Genomic DNA, 16,328 nt, shown 5'->3' with positions numbered 1-16,328 from the left:
ATCGGTAGCACTTGCCGCTCGAAAATAGCGAGTGCATTGACGTCCAGCATAGTCCAGGACTCGTGCCCGTAAAGGACTACCGACCGTTTCCTTGAGCGATATATGGCGCATTTCGTGCGTTGTAAGAGTCTTCTGGATGTCAGGAGCCTGCGGAGCCCGTAGTAGAAAAGATTCCCCGAAACAATGCGCCTTCGGATTTTGCTGGTTACGTTCTAGTCAGAAATTACAATCGTGCCAAGGTAGCAGAACTCCTCTACTAACTCAAAATCGTCGCCATCAACTAAAACACTGCTTCCGAGTCGTGCTCTATCACGGTCAGAGCCTCCGGCAAGCAGTTACTTTGTCTTTGTCGCATTGATTCTCAATCCAATCCTATCTAAGAGAATATTCGTCAGTATGAATTATCATCCGACCATTGCATGGGTGTTTAAAGTTATGATGATTTGAATTTTATAGCAAAGTTAGGAACCCTTCATGAATTTGCATGGACACTTATTATTAAATGAACTCTGATGAATTGTCTATTTAATTATCAATTCATAAACAGCAACTAACTGAGAGGCAAGCAAAGAACACAACTTTAATTAAACCAGCGGAAATATCACCTGAACGAGATCAGTGAGAATCCCCCAATGACTGTGAGTACTATGAAAAGATAGTCTTCAAGAAACACAAGACAGTCTAGGGCCAAACTTGTCTAGAAAAGATGATACAAATGTGTCTTAATTTATCTGGAAAACATTTCTCGGTGAAGTCTTTACACTTTGATACTCAATTTCCTTTAACACCTGTTATTACTAAATTTTAAAAAGACGCCTTCATCTTACCCACCATGTGGGGAAATATCTCGTCTGTAAGTACATACCACAACCAAGATGAATAATGCTTTCGATCTAAGGTTACACCTTCACCGTAACCGATAAGTATAGGATAAACATTAGATTTTCCCTCGGGCCTCCGGCATGTGTGTGTGTGTGTATAAGTTTTCGCTAGCATGCAAATTATGCATGCTCAAACAAAACACGGCATCATCAGCATCAGCATCTAGCATTTCTCCCTCTTAAAAACCCAGCGGCTAGATTGCAAAACCTTTCCCGGCCTGCAAGATGGCGGCGGCGGCCAGGCAGATACGCCCCTGAATCGGTCCCTCCCGATTCCCCGGGAAAAAGCGATCCTGACCATGACAAAGTTGATGGACCGAGGGCACGAGAACCGCATTCCATCACAATGCCACAACAGCAACAACCGATCTCCAAACAAACGTTCGGTGCGCCTGCTGCAACCATAGCCAAGTGTCCACGAGCCGAAGCACGGCATACCGACGGAAGAAACTGGAGGTCCCTCCTAGGAGACGGTGTAGTTCCGTACGCTGGACGCATATTAGCACCGCGAGCTAATGTGGGTTTTTATTAATGAATTTTTGATATCCATGCATGTTCCAGGCACCGTGCAAGGCTGGGCCCGAGAAACCCGACGGTTGTACTCTCCGTGCGCTTTGTTTCGTGGCTCGAGGGCGCACATTTGTTCGATGCGAAATAGTAAAATACGTTCACGATCCGGCCATCGATCTTCCTAGAGCGATCGTACGAAAAGTACCCGGTGGTTTTGTAATTAATTTATGCTAGCTATCAGGAAGGAATCGGTTCATCGGGCACATGAATTACTTCTTCAAATATTAATTGCTCTTAAATCAGGTTGTTTGTCTTCAGTTGCTGTCCATTTTTAAGCTAATGAACTCCATAATTGTCTTAAGCTAAAGAATACAAAGTAGTCCAGGCGGGTTACAGTAATACAACCTCTGCATTAAATATCAGCTGGCGACATTAATTTGAGTTTCACACAATTACACAGTTTTATCGCGTCTGCGATAAATGTTGTTAATAAAGATCGCATCATTCCGCGCCAATGGCATTACCGAGCCCCCTCAGCCAGCCGCTCACATTGAAAGTCCCGGAAAGCACTGGCGAGAATTTCAAAATAGCTCCAAGCGTACTCACGACGCGTATCACCGTACGGACCTTGGACAAGCCGTACCGGCCAACTATGGTTCCTGCTGGTAAAGCGTCCCCAGGAACGTGTGGTTTTCTGCTGTCTTTCGCTGCAGAATTCCTGTCCGTCCTTCCCAGACAATGGAGACCTTCCCTCAATGGTCGCTAAGAGAGAGAGAGACAGAGAGCGATCCTTTCTTGGCTCACCTCTCCAAGACCCTCTCAATCCTCACTCCCAACTCCACAACCATAAGTGTTCTGCAAGAGTTCGGTTGCCAGCGCATTCGCGAATCTCACACAACACACTAACTGTTTCATTTGTTAGCTGTATGTGACGATCTTCCTGTGTGTGTGCGCGCTCGTTGTTTTTTTTCTCCTTTCCACCCATTTTATACTTTGGCAGCTTTTGTCAACCGCCAGCGGGCTAAGGCATAAATGGCCCCCTTTTGCGCAAGTGGTTTACGTGCTGCATTCCGGTGCTGCACTCGGCGGTACTGTTGCCTCCCCATTCCAACGACTCCGTATCATGTGGCTGGAAAGGGATAGGCGATGATGATGGCACAATAATTTCATATCAATTATCAGTTGAGGGTCGGCCAGCCAGCCGGTCGGGCAGGAGACGAAGAAACCGATCTCGCTTTGCTTAAGGGGCCTATCCTAGCCTAGACGACCGGTACGGCTAATTAGTCGGTGGGCCGTACCGAAGGGCTCCGGAGAACCGGCTCCACGGGCAGCATTGAGACGGTGTGCCGTGTATGGAAGCGCGTAGAATGCAGCCACATTCCAGGCACCCGTCCCATCTGCAACTTCCGCCGGACAGGACGGACGGACCGTCCTCGGCCGCCGGATGTCCATTTTGGGGGCCTTGCCGGCTCGTCCGGAATCGGAAACGCAAGGCCCAAAAGTTGCTGTCCAGAGCAATTAGAAAGCCTTACACACGGAAAAAGCTCGATTCAGCTCTGCATTGTTTCCTGCAGTCGCATTTGGATGTCAATAAAAGTAGAGAGCTATTTTACTCGGAAAAGGGCTATAATTAGATATCTTTCATTGGGGCAATTATAAGCCGTAATTGTCACGGTTTGCAATTTAATTGACACTAATGAATCGCCAGATGCCAGAAAATATTAGCCAAGAATGCAGTTTTCTTAACTCAATTATCACTAGACAGAAAAGGAGCTATATTGCTATGGTAGTGCTCAGTAAGCTTTATACATTAGTGGTATTAGCTAGTATTTGAAAAGCAATGTCTCAGAGTTCAATCAGGTAAATTCCATACTTTGACAGATGTTAGCCTAGTTCTACCAGCAAGTTGTCCGCTTCATCTAGATCCTGAGACGCGAGTCCTGAAACATATTGATCATTGCTAGTTCATCTAGCATTGTTCCTCCTTGAATTCCTTGAAATTTTTGTCAATATCAGTTTAAATCCTGACGTTAACGGAAAGGGGGCAGCTCGGTGGTCTATGCGACAACGGCGCCAATCTTCACATGGCAAGACCGGGATTCAAACCTCATCTGGGCCGTTCCCCCATAGTGTAGATTGACTATCAATATATGCGGTATCAATCATTCTTCTTCTTCTTCTTTATTGGCACTACAACTTCGAGAGGTCTCGGCCTGCCATTCCTTGCTCTCTGTGACATAATTTTACCGGTAGAAAAGTAGTCAAGCCCTACATACGGGGAGACGGTCTGGATTTGAACCCCGGTCCCGTGTGAAGACCGGCGCCGTTGTCGCCTCGGCCATCAGACCGCTCCAATCAATCATTAATTCTAGTAAGCCAGAAATGGCAGGCATGACCTAAGAGGTCATTAGGTCAAGAAAGAATAAGATTATTGGAAATATTCCTCGGAACTGGTAAGGATACAAAAGCTACTAGAAATTAGTCTGCAATCATTATTGAGGGTCAAATGATTCAATTATTTGGTCCAATGGCCGAGGCGACTGCGGCGCTGGTAAAATCAAGTTGCAGAAGGCCTGAAATGGCAATCAGACACCTTTGGAGGTTTTAAGTGCCAAGGAGGAAGAATCAAAATGATTCAAATTTGAGGTGTTCCTTTGCCTGGGATGAAAACGGTGCTGGCCTTCAAACGACAGAACTGCAAAGATTCTTTAGTTAGTTTAGTTCCACCCGCAAACTGAGCTGAGAGTCCTAAGATATCTTGATCGATACTAGTTCAACTAATATTGTTTCTTTTTGAATCCCTGGAAATTTTGTGGTGTCTCTTTATGTCCGGAATATTATTGGAAAGATTCCTTGCAACTAGCAACGATAAAACTACTAGAAGTTGTTCTACAAGCATTATTGGAAGTCTAAAGGTTTTATTCGGAAAGGCCCGGTGGCCTGGGCGATAGCGGCTCTGGTCTTCAAATGGCTAGACGGACTATCCAGTTAAAAATTCGTGCTATACTAGACCAAACTGTTTACAATTCTTATAATTCGATGTATATCTGGCATCGATGCAAACTGTATGTACATGTGTCTGCTGCGAGATGTATCATAACACAATCATGTTTTCCACAACTGATCATCATAAAATTGTCATGCAAAGTTCTGATAACCCTCAGGATACCATCTAACCATTCGTGCATCCATACAAACATACTGACACCCTTACAAAATCCATAAGTCACCCCCGGTGTTCTGCGGGCTAGTGTGAGCCCTTTCCCGTCGGTCGACCGATCATGCTGGCAGTATAGCAACGGGAACACACTCTCCTCGGGCTAGTGTATCTTTCCAACGCCAGCATCCACCGTGACACATCGAGACCCGAGTGTGTTTCCGAGATAAATAATAATTTCCCACCGACTCGGTGCGGCTCCGGTGAGGATCAGGACCGGAACGGAACGGGAAAACGCCGGACCTTTCACCGAAGCACCGGCATTTCGATCGAGATCTTGACGGTTACGATGATCATCCCGCCGGTCGACCGATCGCTTGACACGAGTTTCGGCGAGTTTTGGAGCGTTTTTCTCCTCCGTCCACACACAAACCTTACGACATTCCATCCCTGGGGCATGTTTCTGTGTGCGAGCCGCCACGTCTCGCGTCTTAATCTACCACCGGCATCGCGGGATCGCGATCTTGGGTGCATTTTTTCTGTCAGACTGGAAAGCGCTCTCGTGAAGGTAAAAGTATTGCCGCGAAAGCGAACCGAAATTTGAAGAAATATTTGTTCACTCGTCGTGGCCTCGTTTTTGAGGTTTTCTTTGCCTAGGTTAAACTGGGGCTCTTTACGGTTGTTTTGGACCGAGGTTAGTTAGAAGCGACGAGGCTCGACATCACATCCTTGGTGAGTTAGGTTTCGGTACGATTCCCGGAAAGAATTCCACAAAACAAAGAGACAACAGAAAAAGCATCCGGAGTTCTCCCGATTTCGAGACGCTTGACAGGAAACGGAACGCAATAAAACGCTCACAAATTTGTCAAAACAATTCCAAACACCGAGTGCGGTGTGTGTGTGTGTCACGAAACAGGTGAAACTTCCTTGCATCTAACGAACCGCCATCCTAACGAACGGACGAACATGTAAGAAAACGCGGAAAACAAAGCAAAGGCGCGATCCTTTTGTCGAGCGTCGTCGAATATCCCACAAAGGTTTCTGAGCAAACCAAACTGTAGAATATTATCACTGGTTGGGAGTGATTTTTGTGATATCAGACGGACGTTAAAGAGTTGTAGTGTTGCGCGCTCGACTTACAATTTCATACTGTTTATTCACTGGTCCGGTTACAAGTTCATCCTATTGGTCAAGTCACTTTCCCCTTAATTCACTTCTAAGTTCGTTCGTGTGCGTCAATTTATACTATCTGCTTATAGTGTTGTTCCTTTACCATATTTCGTGTAATAATTAATATTTCATGCATTTTCTACATTCCGGCCACCAAAAGAGAATTCTTTTCAATTTCTGCAAATTCGTTGTTTTTCTTCATGTAACATGCTAACCAGTATCCTATTCGCTAATATATACGTAATTGACGTTTCGCTTGGGTCGGTATCAGTGTTTGTTTACATTCTTAGTGCACCATGTGGTTACACAAATCCCTCGTTTGTATCGATTGGTCGTGGTAACAAAGCTAAACGATTAGCTGTTCTAACAATTTGTTTCCCCCCTGCCGTACGTAGCGTAACTACACGCACGACACCATCCTTGCCCGGGTGCAGCGCCGTAATGCGCCCCATTGGCCAAACAGTCGGGTGAAGATTATCTTCCTTGATTATAACCAGCTGATGGATTTCCAGCTTAACCGGTGCGTTGTTAATGTGTTTGGCTCGGGCTTGGAGTTGTTGGATGTATTCCGGATACCATCGGGACCAGATCGTTTGCACGTGCCTCTGCACGAGTTGGTACTCCTTGAGTCGGTTGGTCGGAAGGTGTCGTATGTCAACATCCGGGATTGCTTGCATGTTGCTGCCGATTAGAAAATGACTTGGGGTTAATGGTTCTAAATCGCAAGGATCATCGGATAAAGGGGTCAAAGGACGGGAATTTAAACATTGCTCCACCTGAGCAATAAGTGTAAGCATACTTTCTTGGGCGATACTTGTTATACTTATCGTGCGTAAAATGTGTTTTTTAGCCGACTTGACTGCCGCTTCCCATAATCCGCCGAAGTGAGGGGCCCTTGGGGGAATGAACTTCCATTCCATTTCGTTGGACGAACACCAATTGATGATAGACCGGCGATCGTCATCGTTCTTCTTCAGCATTTCGTACACGCGATGCAGCTCGTGGGCAGCTCCCTTAAACGTTGTCGCGTTGTCGGAGTGTAACTCGCACACCTTGCCTCGGCGTGCCACAAAACGACGTAGTGCTGCCAGAAATGCCGTAGTAGTTAAATCACTCACTAGCTCGATGTGTACGGCTCTAGTCGCGAAGCAAACAAAGATTGCGATGTACGCCTTCGTCGGACTCCGATTGCGGACGGGTGATTTCAGCATAAACGGCCCGCAGTAGTCCACTCCACTGATCGAGAAAGGTCTGGTCGGTGATACTCTCGACGTTGGTAGGTCAGCAACACTTTGATTCACGAGAGTCGGCTTGTTTTTGAAACAAACGTGACACCGGTGGTAAACAGCCTTAACGAGATTCCTCCCACCAATCAACCAGAATCTTTGACGAAGTGTTGCTAATAACAGTTGCGGTCCAGCATGCAACAGTTGAAGATGATACGCCACTGCCAATAACACCGATAGTGGGTGCTTCGCCGAGAGAATCGCTGGATGTCGTCCTTCTTCTGGAAGATCAGCATTTCCGAGCCGGCCACCGACGCGTAACACACCAGTATGGTCGATGTACGGTGACAACCACTTCAGCTTCGATTTGTCGGAAACATGCTTCTCTTGAGCTAAAACCTTTAGCTCCTCCGCGAACGAATCCCTTTGGGCTAACTGGCATAACTTCAGTTCGGCCCGACGTAGTTCCGTGGCTGTAAGCGGTGGAACACTCTTCTCCTCGATGTGTGGCGCATCCTTGCAGCTTACTCTCGATGATTTGTTGGCTCCCTTGATGCACTCCATGAAGCGTAAACAATAAGCTACAACTCGTCTCAGCCTGTAGTATGATGAGTATCGCTCGAACAGTTTGTCACGGAACTCACACCTCGTAGAAACTGTGACAATCCGTGACGCCGTCGCCCGTTCTTCGATGACACCGTCATTCTCCTTCACTGCTGGTGGATGATTTGGCCATGCATCATGACTGTAAGCCAACCAACGAGGCCCATGCCACCAACGTTCACAATTAAGCAGCTCCTCCGGCTTCAGACCCCGTGATATGTCGTCTGCTGGATTATCACAACCAGGAACGTGACGCCACTCAGCTATCCGCGTTTCTTCCTGTATCTGCGCCACTCGGTTGGCGACAAATGGTTTCCATCGACGTGGTGGAGAATCCAGCCAATACATTACCGTCATTGAATCGGTCCAACAAAAGGCCATCGTAGATGCCGGTAACGTTCGACTCACCTTCTGGAACAGTTGGGTTGCTAATCGTGCGGCGCACAATTCCAACCTGGCGATCGAGTGCGTATTCGCCAATGAAACCACTTTCGACTTCGCTGCTAACAATTGCACCGTCACAATGTTGTCCGTCGATTCTGCGCGTACATAACAGCAAGCACCATATGCACTTTGTGACGCATCAGCGAAGACGTGCAATTGCAAGCTGACCGTTGTAGGTTGGGAGATAAAACGTGGCACTCTTAATTCGCGTAGCGAATATAACGTTGAATGAAAGCTTCTCCACTCTTGTTGAAGCTCACCGGGCAGTGCACGTTCCCAATCCCAAGCCTTTCCATTCTCCTTCAAACTCCACAAACGTTGTAGAAAGACTTTCGCGATGATGATTGTCGGACCCAACAAACCAAGTGGGTCGAATATGCTTGCCGTGTACGACAAGATCAAGCTTCTCGTTAATACTTCAGCTGGTTGTGGAAGGCCAACCTTGAAGGAAAACGAATCGTTGGCGGGTTCCCAAACCAGCCCCAGCGTCGAAACAGCTTGACCATCCTTCCACTCGTGCATTGATTGAATCGCAAGATCTTCACATGGGACATCTAGAAGCGATTCTGGAACGTTAGATGCCCACTTTTTCAATGCGAAACCAGCTGAATCGAGCATTGCGGTGATTTGCTTTCGCACTTCTACTGCTTCGTTAAGGTCAGTCGCTCCTGTTAGTAGATCGTCGACGTAAAAATCACGTAACACGGGATCAACTGCTTTCGGGAATTGATCTTTGTGGTCATGCGCAACCTGCTGGAGCGTTCTAGTGGCGAGGAATGGAGCTGACGCCGTGCCGTAAGTAACGGTATTCAGCTCGTAGGTCGATATCGGATCCAGGGGGCTCTTTCGGTACCTGATACGTAGCAGATTCCGATCGATGATGTTGTGGAGAATTTGCCGGTACATTTTTTCCACATCGGCCACTAATGCGATTGCGTAGGACCTGAATCGCAATATAATCGTTAGTAGATCTTCCTGGACAATTGGGCCAACTAGTAACGTATCGTTTAAGGAGTATCCCGAGCTCGTTTTACAGGACGCGTCAAACACGACCCGTACTTTTGTGGATGTACTCGATTCCTTCACCACCGCATGGTGAGGAATATAACAATGCGGAACACTATCATCCACTGGTTCGGTAAGTTTTCGCATGTGACCAAGTTCCTCGTACTCTTGCATGAAACGCTTATATTCCATCTCCATTTCAGGGTTGATCTTCAATCGCCGCTCCACAGCCATCAGTCGTCGATCCGCAATCTCCTTTGATGAACCCAATACTATATCTGCTCTGGGATTACGAGGCAGACAAACGATGTAACGACCATGGTGATCACGCGTTGTAGTGGCAGCATAATGCTTCTCACAAGCATCTTCCTCAAGCGAGAGAGCGGGTCCCTCTAAATTGGTCTCGTTCTCCCAAAACCGTTGCAGCAATGTATCGAGAGACTCATGGCTCCTAATTGAGTGGCACGAAACAGGACTAGCGACTGAAATGTGGGAAGTATTCCCAGCAACTGTCCACCCAAACGGAGTCTCAACCAACCAAGGACCGCCTTTGACCAGTAACTGCTTCTTTCCGGTATGCCATTCCCAATATGCGTCACTCCCAATGATCACATCAACTCTTGAAGGAAGGTTAAAGGCAGGATCAGCCAACGGAACGTCAGGGAATTTCCAACCAGCAACATCGATTGGGGCAGTCGGTATCTCAGCACAAGGGGAGTTCACTATCAGGAACTCAAGTGGCGACGAAAATGGCGCTGACTTTGACTGCACCGTTGCGATGATCGAACCCTTGGCTTGCTGAACACCCTCACCGATACCTGTCAATGCAACGTTGATCTTTGTACGACGTGTCAGCAGCTTCCGCGCTAGGGATTCGGACACGATATTGCACATGGATCCTGAATCCAACAACGCTCGTGCTTCATGCCGAATGCCATGGTCATCGACTAACCAGAGAACCACCGTTTCGAGAACCACAATTTCATTGCTCGAACCTACGTTCATGGTTACCTGTGGCGGTGAATCGTCGTGCAACATGCTGTGATGACGTGCGTTGCACTTGTTGCAACGGAAGACGGAATTGCACGACCGTACCTGATGATTCGGGTTCAAACAGTTGAAGCATAGTTTATGCTTCGCAATCACTTCACGCCGGAACTTTACGTCTCCTTTGCAGAACTTCGGGCAGCTTCGTAGATGGTGTGGCTCTGCACACTCTAATGGACAGGATGCGTAGGATGTGCTGCTAGCTGGCTTCCGCGTTGACACTGAATTGCTCACGTATCTAACCTTTCCTCCCATTCTTCTTTCTCCACAGGCCACCGGCGTTTGTTTCGATTCAGATATCTTCGCTAACGTTTGGGACGAACGAAGGATTCGGATTCTATCCTGCAGGAAATCGATTAGATCTGAATACTTATCCTTGGGGCTGGCCGATGAATGCTTTTCCCAAGCTAGGATGGTTGATGAATCCAATTTGAAGAACAGCAATGTGGTGAGGGGAGTGTCCCAGTTGTCAACCGGTTCCTTCAGCTTTCTTAAACCGTTCACGTGCCGCGTGAACTCGTCCACAAGCTGCGCCAATTCATCCACAGATCCTTCATGCATCGCGGGAAGGTGATGCAATGTTCGATAATAATCACGGACTAACATGCGCGGGTTATCATACCGTTTCAGCAGCGCGGCCCAGGTGGTCGCATAGTTGTCCGCGGTCAATGTGGTATGCTCGAACAGCAGCGCCGCCTCACTCTTCAATGATGACAACAGATACTGAAGTTTCAGTATCGAAGGTATATCTGCTGACGAATCGATCATTGCCACGAAGCGATCACGAAACGTGAGCCACTTCGTCGTATCACCGTCGAACGTGGGGAGATCGATTTTCGGTAACCGCACATTAATTGATCCGAAATTACCCGTTGAGTTAAGGCTAGAATTGGCTTGCAAAATCGACGCGTTGAGAGGATTGGCTTCACACGGTTGCTTTTGCAACAAAAATCCTTTCACCTTTCGGTACACACTGTCCATTTCACATCGCTCTTGCAGCAAAGCTTCTAACGCTTCGGGAGATTCTTCCAATTCCTCCAGTTTTGCTACCGCGTTCAAATAATCTTGAACATGCCGTTCTAGCTGATCCAAGCACACTGGTATTTCACCCACATCACTTTCACTATAATCGTTTTTAAATTGTTCAATGTTCTTCACAAGCATTTGCGCTTGGCGCTTTTTTAATTGCGCGGCTTTGATTTTCTTCTCCATTTTCTACGTTGCTTCACTAACACACACGTAAAATGAACAAAGTTCAATGTTCTGCACTTCACTAACACTTAATACAGACGATGTAACGTTCACTTTGAATTTGATTCGAAATTGTTCACAACCTGCTGCGTTGCATGCAAGTTTCGTTAGAATACGATAGGAGTGATGGCCGTTAAAATGGAACCACGCTTCGCAATGGCGTAGATTTCCGATGAAGCTAAGCTACGCGGGACGCTAAGCTTTGCCTGTTGCCTTAAGTTGATGCGTAACAACAACTTTCACTCCAGTAAGTCGATTTGAATAAATCGCAACACAACTCACGAGAAAACAAACGAACATACAAGGGTTCACGTGCACGTAATGACCTTTCACAGCAATTCGCGCCAATATGCGGAGCAAGACAGCGAACTGTTCGTTTCCTCACAAACACAGAGATGATTCACGTCACTGTGTACGGTAATTAACGTAGTGAATTTTTTCCGAAATCACTAAACCGACTTCACCAGATCCGGCTCGAAGGACCAAAAATGTAGAATATTATCACTGGTTGGGAGTGATTTTTGTGATATCAGACGGACGTTAAAGAGTTGTAGTGTTGCGCGCTCGACTTACAATTTCATACTGTTTATTCACTGGTCCGGTTACAAGTTCATCCTATTGGTCAAGTCACTTTCCCCTTAATTCACTTCTAAGTTCGTTCGTGTGCGTCAATTTATACTATCTGCTTATAGTGTTGTTCCTTTACCATATTTCGTGTAATAATTAATATTTCATGCATTTTCTACACAAACAAAAAGCCAGCAGAAGCCTTGAGACCTTACAGCCAGAGCATTCCTATATCCGGCCTGAAACGCACAACTGCAGCGCTCTTCCATAAGAATGGGTAAATAACGATCCATCCGGCAGCCTCCAGAGTGGTGACCGTATCGTCTGTGGTGTTGAGATGATGGTTTCCGCTGTTCCGCTGACGGCTTACCGGGTGGATTATTGTTTTGTGCTCTTTTGACACCGTGGCCTTTATTGCTTCCTCTCGAAACGTGTCATTTTTGCATCAAAAATCAACACATCTCAGCTTTTATCAGCAAGTACCAGCCCGGGAATGAATGCTCTGCTTCTCCATTTTGTTTCTTTTTCCTATCCTTCGCGCATCGACTGCTACATCCCAGCTGTCATTTTGTGGTAGACTAAGCCACAGTCAAGCGGGAACAATGACAGGCCACAGCAGTGATGCGGAGCACAGAAACCAAAACCATACGGCTGATGTTGGGCTCCTCTGGACATGATGATGATGATGATGATGGCTGCCCGGGTACAAGCAAAACCCGTTCGAATGACATCTGATCCGAATCTTTACGAAATATCGTTCGCAGCAAGGCATAAACAACTGGCAAAGTAATGGCCGGCCGCAAAACCGAGCGATCCCCGTCATCGCACCGGGCTGGGAATGCAATTTACCATACGCAACTCCGTCGGAACAAACCCCAGTAATGCGGAAACCCTCCGCATAAGCAGCACGAACGCAGCTTAAAACAAAGCGCGCAAGATGGTGAGGGCAAAAGCAAATACAAGCACGCACCAAACTGGCAAACCAAATCACGGTGCGTCCTTGTTTGGCAGGGTGTCCGATTTGTCCGATTGTCTCTCTCGGAAATTCGGCGGCAGCGACTGACTGACTGACAGATCGGGCAGCCAAAATTTGTTCACCACGCGAAAAGTCCCGCCGTCATCGTCGGAGGAAATGTCATAGGTTGTTGTGGCGTTTTGCATGCTGTGTTCGCCGTGAAGATGTGTTGATGATCGTCACATCATCCAACAGACGACGGTACGGAAAATACTGGCCCGGTGTGACAACTTCTTGCAGTGCCATGACTGTCATGATTTGGAGGATTAGCGCAACGAGTTCTTCGGTTGTTTGCTCCGTTTTATTTGTCTGATCAGTTGATCGGAAATGGATCAAAATAGCAACAGCAACAGGCAACCGTTTTCTTTCCGATAACTGAAAGACACGCCCAAGTGACGGACAGTGAGTTCCACTCACACACTCACTTCGGTAAGAGCAAACTTCTCAGTGAAGAGGATGATTTTTTGTACGATGGTACTTTAGTAATTTTTAACACATTTATATCAAGATTTGAACTGTTCCCTCGTAGTGAGGTCTGACTATCCAACTACGTGGTATTATTATCATTAAGTCTAGTAAGCCAAAAATGGCAGCCATGATCTACGAGGTCATTAGGCCAAGAAGAGAGATAGAATTATTTCAAGAAGAAGTATTTAGTTCGTTTTAGATCAAATTTGTTGAGACTATCAACGTATGAAGTCTTCTCACAACTAGCACTACTTTGAATATCTAGTCATTAGTTCAGTGTCTATCACATAGATCCTAGTGTTCATCATCACCTAGAACCTACTGTTGTGAAATTTGGGGGCGCTCCAAGCAATTTCAGCCAACCTTCTAACTCTGAATAACTAACCTTTTATGACTTTAAACTGCTGAGAGATCTTAAGCCAGGTATTCCTGGAACACCTTGCCTAAATTTTATCCGTTGAAGTATAGTCAGTCTGAGTTGCAGCTAGTCACTCCAAGCATCTAGATGATAGCTGCAAGTAAGTTCTTAAGATTGTGTGGACTCCTCAGGATATTCAGGATTGTTTGGCCGATGTATCTGATCAAGTCATCCCATCGCTGCTTCCCCATCATTCGGACCTCTTCTGCATGTCTTCACGTTACAAATCACTCGAGATAAACGCAGCGCATTTTATTACTACATCACCCAAAAGCAACTGACAAGAATACCACCAGTCTGCACCAAAAATCACAGCCGCAGTAGTTTGCTTTTCGCGTGTCTCACTAATTTCCTGCGATTTGCAGCCATTTTTCCTGCGCGCGTTTATGTCGTTAACTTTAATGCACCGTACACGGATGCGGATTATTTCTCGAGGGGGGGGAGAAGATTTTGTATGCAGTGATGGAGCCGTTTGCCTTTTTGTTATCTTCTTTTGGCACTTGCCAAAGAAAAAAACAACCAACAAAAAACGGAACATGATCCACGCTCGCGAGCGGTGAGAGCGAAAGCCCGAGGGGAAGCAAAATGTTTATGGTAAGCAACAACGCATAACCAAACCATGAAACGCATGAAGGACAGACTGCACGGAACAAGTAGAAAACAAAAAAAAAGCATGGCCGTGTAAGGACAAACTCTCCGTGCGGCGGCACCAGGGCACAATCACACCCGGGGGGTGATCACGATGATGTAGGAAACCCCTGCCTCGGACAGGGGGAAATCGGACAAATCACATCGATGCGGCAGATAAATCGCTCACCGGTAGGGACAGGCCGGGCAGGCAGGCAGGCACAACGATATTTTAACTCCGAACCAAAAACCTTGAAATGACCGTTCATCATCCGCTGCGGCCCGAAAACGGACGGCAAATGGACGCAATGAATGAATGAATGATGAAAGCGATCGCAACTGTGTACAACCGCAGGTACAAGTGCAGGGTATGGGTTTGAAGCTTCGGGCAAACTCCCAGCATCCAGCAGGCGACCCCGGGAACCGAATGGGAAAATAATAATGTTTTACCAAAAACTTCTGCCCGCGATGATGTTTATCGTACGCCATCATTGAGCGGACAGAGGGTGCGAGTCTGACGGGCAATGCAAAAATTATTCTTACTTACTGTCCATCTCTCGTCAGCTTGAGACTTTTCGCAGGGACCACAAATCCGCTTGTTACGACCTTCCCGGCCGATAATGCCATGCCCGGACAGTAGTCTCCAGGACCAGGACTCTGGGCTACTCACCACGAAGCGAGCGTGGAGCTTAAGCGCTCATATGCGTCCGGGATATTCCTGTCCCATCCATCATGCGCTGCTGGGACGGGGGGGGGGGGGCATCAGGAACTTCCTGATCCTGATGATGGTTTCTCGGTACGGTAGACCGCTCATCAAACGCCCGCTAAAAGATAGAATCGATGAACGTAAATCGCTCAGTCGAAACGAAAATGGCCAGGATTACAGGCACGGTTCGTGCAGACATCAAGTACATCCATCGCAGTGTCGCGATATCGCGCTCACTAAATCTACATAAGCTCCACACCAACTTACTGCCCCTTGAAGTCCAACTTCTCTACGATAAAACGTAAAACATCGTATATTATTATAATTATTCACATATTATACGATTATTACCCATGTGACATCGTGCCGGAGATGTACCGGAACCCGTCGGCAAAGGAAAAGATGTATGTCTCCGCAAGGTGCTCTCGTCGCTATTTCTGAGAAATTGGACACGGCTCCTCAATCCGCAAGGATGCCGTGGCGAAAACTGATCTCACTTGCTTCGAAGCAGTGTGCACCATAAACTATGCGTCGCTTTATCGGCGCTTAGCTAGATCTCAGATTAGCGTTCCGCCTTCTGTCGCTGAGTGGTGCGTCACTGAGCTTTGGAGAAACTATCGATCGACTGGGCTGGGCAATATTTTTTCACTATATATTAGTTTTGAGATGTCTTCCGACTAGTGAGTGTGTGAGATCTGGTTGTGGTCATGCAGCTGAGCTGAGTTTGTTGACATCCCAGCTTGCCAGTGGCAGCCATGTTTGACTGGGTCGCTCCAAATAGTAGCAGTCAGCAGTGTCAGGTTGCTCCGCTCCCCGTCCGTGGGCAACCCAAGCCATAAAGTAGCTGATCAACAACCGCAATCAAAAGATGCTATCTAAAACATTCCTTTCAAATTGCATCACTGACACGCACGATAAGTAACGAAAATTAACACCACACGCCGAACGCGGAAAACAGCTCCAGGGCCGGGCGCATTCTGAGCGATGCGTACCTAGCTGCCCTAGCTCCCACCAACCACCAGTGTCCGCGCACAGAAAACTTTCTCGCTGCCCCCCCACCGGTAGCTAACTTGTCGTTTAGCCATCTCTATCGCAGATTAGTGCCATCAGTCACAATTCGTTCCGCAAGCAGTGACGCGGACGGTGTTCGGGAATGACGAAGGTAGTCTAGCTGCGTCGTGCTGCGAATCTCAAGAGTCGATGCTGCAGCGGAGCAAAAGGAAGCGAACAAAA

General features: G+C 47.1%; 2 protein-coding genes across 4 annotated transcripts in view; one reads left to right on the top strand and one right to left on the bottom strand.

Moving 5' to 3' along the window:
- Positions 1–16,328, top strand: part of LOC118502765 (F-box/LRR-repeat protein 7) — a 90,161-nt gene that overhangs the window by 59,062 nt on the left and 14,771 nt on the right. The window contains exon 1 of one of the 3 annotated variants that reach the window (XM_036035351.1): positions 11,992–13,305. The exons of the other annotated variants lie outside the window; for them this stretch is intronic. The gene's annotated coding sequence lies outside the window, so the exon portion shown is untranslated. Of the gene's footprint in view, positions 1–11,991; positions 13,306–16,328 lie in introns of those variants that run through there. 3 annotated transcript variants of the gene reach the window in all.
- On the bottom strand, positions 7,807–10,811 carry LOC118502417. Its single transcript, XM_036034642.1, has 4 exons — positions 10,317–10,811; positions 9,535–10,091; positions 8,433–9,447; positions 7,807–8,001 (listed from the first exon to the last, which is right to left on the bottom strand). Exons 1-4 carry the CDS (start codon positions 10,809–10,811, stop codon positions 7,807–7,809), a joined length of 2,262 nt encoding a protein of 753 aa, XP_035890535.1.

This window comes from Anopheles stephensi, chromosome 2, assembly GCF_013141755.1.
Source record: "Anopheles stephensi strain Indian chromosome 2, UCI_ANSTEP_V1.0, whole genome shotgun sequence".
NCBI lineage: Eukaryota > Metazoa > Arthropoda > Insecta > Diptera > Culicidae > Anopheles > Anopheles stephensi.
The sequence above is the reverse complement of the archived record's forward strand: the minus strand, read 5'-3'. Positions and strand labels throughout refer to the sequence as shown.